This window comes from Lipotes vexillifer, unplaced genomic scaffold (assembly GCF_000442215.2).
Source record: "Lipotes vexillifer unplaced genomic scaffold, Lipotes_vexillifer_v1.1 scaffold977, whole genome shotgun sequence".
Taxonomy (NCBI): domain Eukaryota; kingdom Metazoa; phylum Chordata; class Mammalia; order Artiodactyla; family Lipotidae; genus Lipotes; species Lipotes vexillifer.
The window spans coordinates 2,886,887-2,890,945 of NW_006783088.1; the positions used below are offsets into that span (position 1 = coordinate 2,886,887).

The 4,059-nt window shown below is 54.4% G+C and overlaps 1 protein-coding gene across 1 annotated transcript in view; it reads left to right on the forward strand.

Annotated features, from left to right (window-relative positions):
• Nucleotides 1-4,059, forward strand: part of LRP4 (LDL receptor related protein 4) — a 60,315-nt gene that overhangs the window by 22,304 nt on the left and 33,952 nt on the right. Inside the window, exons 3-8 of the mRNA XM_007455826.1 lie at nt 679-825; nt 1,978-2,094; nt 2,559-2,672; nt 3,028-3,144; nt 3,453-3,581; nt 3,818-3,937. Of these exons, the coding sequence (XP_007455888.1) occupies nt 679-825; nt 1,978-2,094; nt 2,559-2,672; nt 3,028-3,144; nt 3,453-3,581; nt 3,818-3,937 (744 nt within the window). The remainder of the gene's footprint in view (nt 1-678; nt 826-1,977; nt 2,095-2,558; nt 2,673-3,027; nt 3,145-3,452; nt 3,582-3,817; nt 3,938-4,059) is intronic.

Sequence of the window (4,059 nt, forward strand, 5' to 3'; positions counted from 1 at the left end):
GGGGGTGGGAGGGCTGCTTCTGCCATCCTTCCTCCAGGCTGTGGCCAGTCCCGCAGACTGGAAGGCCCTGACTGGTCCCAGTCGATCTGCCCTGAGGCAGCCTGGTTTCCCGGTCCGGCTTCTCCTGGTCACCCTCCTTAAAGCGAGTTCTGACTCGGGGACTCACAGCAGCGCCTGTTGCTCTCTGCTCCCTTGTGTGATTTCTTATCCCTAAAGGGGCTCCAGCATTTTAATTCCACTCTTATTTCTTGTTCTCCCTGGCCAACGTCCTGGTCCTGGTTAGAGGCAAAAGCATCCATAACTCCACCTAGTTTTGGAGGGAAGGATATGGAAACCTTTCTACATTGCCCATGCTGTACCCGGCTCCCCTTCCTCAAGACCACCAGCCCTCTAGGTGGCATCATTTGCCCCTGGGCCTTTGGGGCTGTGTGCAAAAAAACCCTGTCATAGAGGGGATACTGGACTGTTTGTGAGCCCAAAGTCAGAGGGTATCGTCTTGACCGTTTGTGCCTTGGAGGAGGGGGAAGGCATGATTACATGGTCCACACCTCCCTGCAGCATCACTGTGGCTTCCTGGGTGACAGTGTCCTAGACTTGGCTCCTCTACCTTGCCCCCCTGGAATGGGCTTTGGTTGGGTGGGAGCTGAGCCCTCACTGGTTCCTCTTCCCTCTTCCCAGGCCTAGCCAGCAGCCCTGAGTGTGCTTGTGGTCGGAGCCACTTCACGTGTGCAGTGAGTGCCCTCGGCGAGTGTACCTGCATCCCCGCCCAGTGGCAGTGTGATGGAGACAACGACTGCGGGGACCACAGCGATGAGGACGGATGTAGTAAGAACCTCCCCACGGGACGCTGGGAAGTGGTAGAAGGTGTGAGGGAGCAAGGACAGGTGTGTTGGCGTGTTCTGTGCATCAGCTGTGTCAGACTCAGAGTTGGACTCTCGAGGGTGACAGATATTAACAGATGGGTGGTTTCTTCACAATATATATGGCTTCAGCCCTCCCGTATTCCCCGTATTTCCATGCATGTATGGCCAATAAAACAAACTTTGAAACAAGTACAGGAGAAAACATTTGAGATTACAGGTGGTCTCTTTAATTAAATAGATCTCTCTGTATTTATGTGAATATGTGTATCTGTATTGCATATTTGTGCATTTTAAAATGTGCATACTATACGTGGATGCCGAGTATTTCTGTGTTTCTTTTGTTGGTATTCTGTGTAATCACACATTTTCAAATAACATAAACTTTGTAAGAAATCACATATTCTCATGAAATCTCCCCTTTCCCCTAGTGTCGTAACATGCACAACAGGCTAGGGTATCCTGTCTTGGTTATGTAGTAATATTACTCCTGAGCCAGTTACTTGTCTGGATTCAGGGGTGCAGTCTCCACCCTGCAGCACCTATATCTGAGGGAGGCTAATTAGTCTCGTAAGAGTGAAGCTACAACCTGGACCTTATTAACCCTAACGAGTTTAGCTAATTGTGATGATGGTAAGTGGCTCACTTTCATGTAGCACTTTGGAGGTCTCAAAAGACCTGCTGAGTCAATTATAATTATCCCCATTGTACAGTCAAAGAGCCTGTAGCTCAGAGAGGGTAACTGGCTTGTGTGATAAGTGATGAATTCTCGAACTTGAAATTCAGCCCAGGTGTGTCAATCATCATTTGATAAGAGGAAATGGGGAAAAATACTTTTGTTTGTCTTTTCATGTTTTCCTTAACTGCTTTCCTAGTGGTTTTGAGCTCCTTGGGCTCTTCTGCCTTCTGAATCCCTGACCACCACTCCCTGAGAAAGCTCTGGCTTCTTAACTGCTGTTTCTGCTTGGTTCTCCATCAGCTGGGGGCAGGCGTAGGGGTCTGTGAGGAAGGACTGTAATTCAGACAGGGAGTTAGCAAAGGATTTCTGGCCCGGTTGAGCCTACCTGAGTAAGTGCACCAGACTGACACTTGTCTCTCTTCTTTTGCCGGGACTCAGTGCTACCCACCTGCTCCCCTCTTGACTTTCACTGTGACAATGGCAAGTGCATCCGCCGCTCCTGGGTGTGTGACGGGGACAATGACTGTGAGGACGACTCGGACGAGCAGGACTGTCGTGAGTGCTGGCGGGGCTGGGCAGGTTCCATCAAGCTCTGCTGGGAAACCATTTTCAATCAGAGAATGAGGCCGCAGGGGCTTCCCTGGCAGTCCAGAGGTAGATACTTGGCCTTCCAATGCAAGGGGGTACAGGTTCAATCCATGGTTGGGGAGCTAAGATCCCACATGCCTCATGGCCAAAAAATCCAAAACATAAAACAGAAGCAGTATTGCAACAAATTCAATAAAGACTTAGAAAAAAAAAAAAGAAAGAAAAAGAAAATGATGCCCCAGCCCGTGGTCTTTGGTTCTTGTCCTTTCCACCTCTTCTCTTGGTCAGATAAGCCCCTGGAGACAGCCACCTCCTAGGCTCCCTTGGGAAGCATCAGAGCTGCTTGGCTGCTCTGCTCTGCAAGGCTTTCTGCTGGGCTCCCAGGCGCTGGCCCCACTGCCTGTAGCAGCCTGACCGCTCTGTGCCCACAGCCCCGCGGGAGTGTGAGGAAGACGAGTTCCCCTGCCAGAACGGCTACTGCATCCGGAGCCTGTGGCACTGCGATGGTGACAACGACTGTGGTGACAACAGCGATGAGCAGTGTGGTGAGCGGTGCTCCGGGGAGGCAGGCGGGGTGGCTGGTGGATGGCATGGCCATGGGGGAAAGTGCAGCGGGGGCTCTAGCACTGCCCGAACCTTGAACTGCCCAGGTGCCTGGAGCAGCTGGAGGAGGGCAGGAGGGGCAGAGCAGCCAGATGCCCCAGGAGCCACAGCATAGGAGCCTGAGGCCCAGTCTCTCCAGGGCTTCGGCTTGCCCCTCGGGAGTCTGCACCGAATCTGTGGTGTCTTGCGGGGTCTGGGTCAGACTCCCAGGGGCAGTGAGGATGGGAGTCAGGGAGGATTGCAGGAGGGTTGCCGGTGGGGCTCCTGCACGATTGTTGTCCCACTGCGTCCCCCCAGACATGCGCAAGTGCTCCGACAAGGAATTCCGCTGCAGTGATGGAAGCTGTATTGCTGAGCACTGGTACTGCGATGGTGACACTGACTGCAAAGATGGCTCTGACGAGGAGAGCTGTCGTGAGTGGCCCCAGAACTCAGGCTACATCCATGGGCTGAGGGCCAGGCTGAGGAGTGCATGAACAGTGGGCAAGGAGTGTGGGTTCTTAAGAAGCGGCTCTTCCTAGGTTGAGCCAGGGAGGGAACAGGTTCCCCAGGTGGGAAGGGAGGTCTCCCTTTGGTCCACCAGAATATGGGAGTCTGTAAGGGCCATCCCAAATGAAACCTGGTTTCTTTGTCTGAGCATCTTGCTCCTTTGAGGAGTCAGGGCCCCTCTCCTCTGTCCAGGACTGAGTGTATTCCCCTCCCCGCCCCTGCCCTCCTTCCAGCCTCGGCAGTGCCAGTGCCCCCCTGCAACCTGGAGGAGTTTCAGTGTGCCTACGGCCGCTGCATCCTCGATATCTACCACTGCGATGGTGATGATGACTGCGGAGACTGGTCGGACGAGTCTGACTGCTGTGAGTGCTCTGGCCAGCTGGGTGGGGGAGGGGAGGCCAGGCTGGGAGGAGCTCCTGGGGTGGCAAGGCACAGGTGCCACCTGGGTCAGGAGCTCAGGGGACAAGCTTGTGGATTCCCTGGTCCCTACTGAGCAAAGATAGAAGAGCCTGGGTGCTGGGGCTGTGGCTTTCTGGTCTGCCATGGGACACTGGGTGCAGGGACTAGCTAGAGACAGAAGCCTATCGTGTTTCCGCAGCCTCCCACCAGCCCTGCCGCTCTGGGGAGTTCATGTGTGACAGTGGCCTGTGCATAAACGCGGGCTGGCGCTGTGATGGCGACGCGGACTGTGATGACCAATCTGATGAGCGCAACTGCAGTGAGTGGGGGGCGGTGCCAAAGGCCTGGGCTGGAAGTAGAGAGAGGCCACCACCGGTAAAGCTTGAAGACAGGACAGGACCACCATGTACAGTCGTGTAGGTTGGGCAAGGGCAAGAAGGG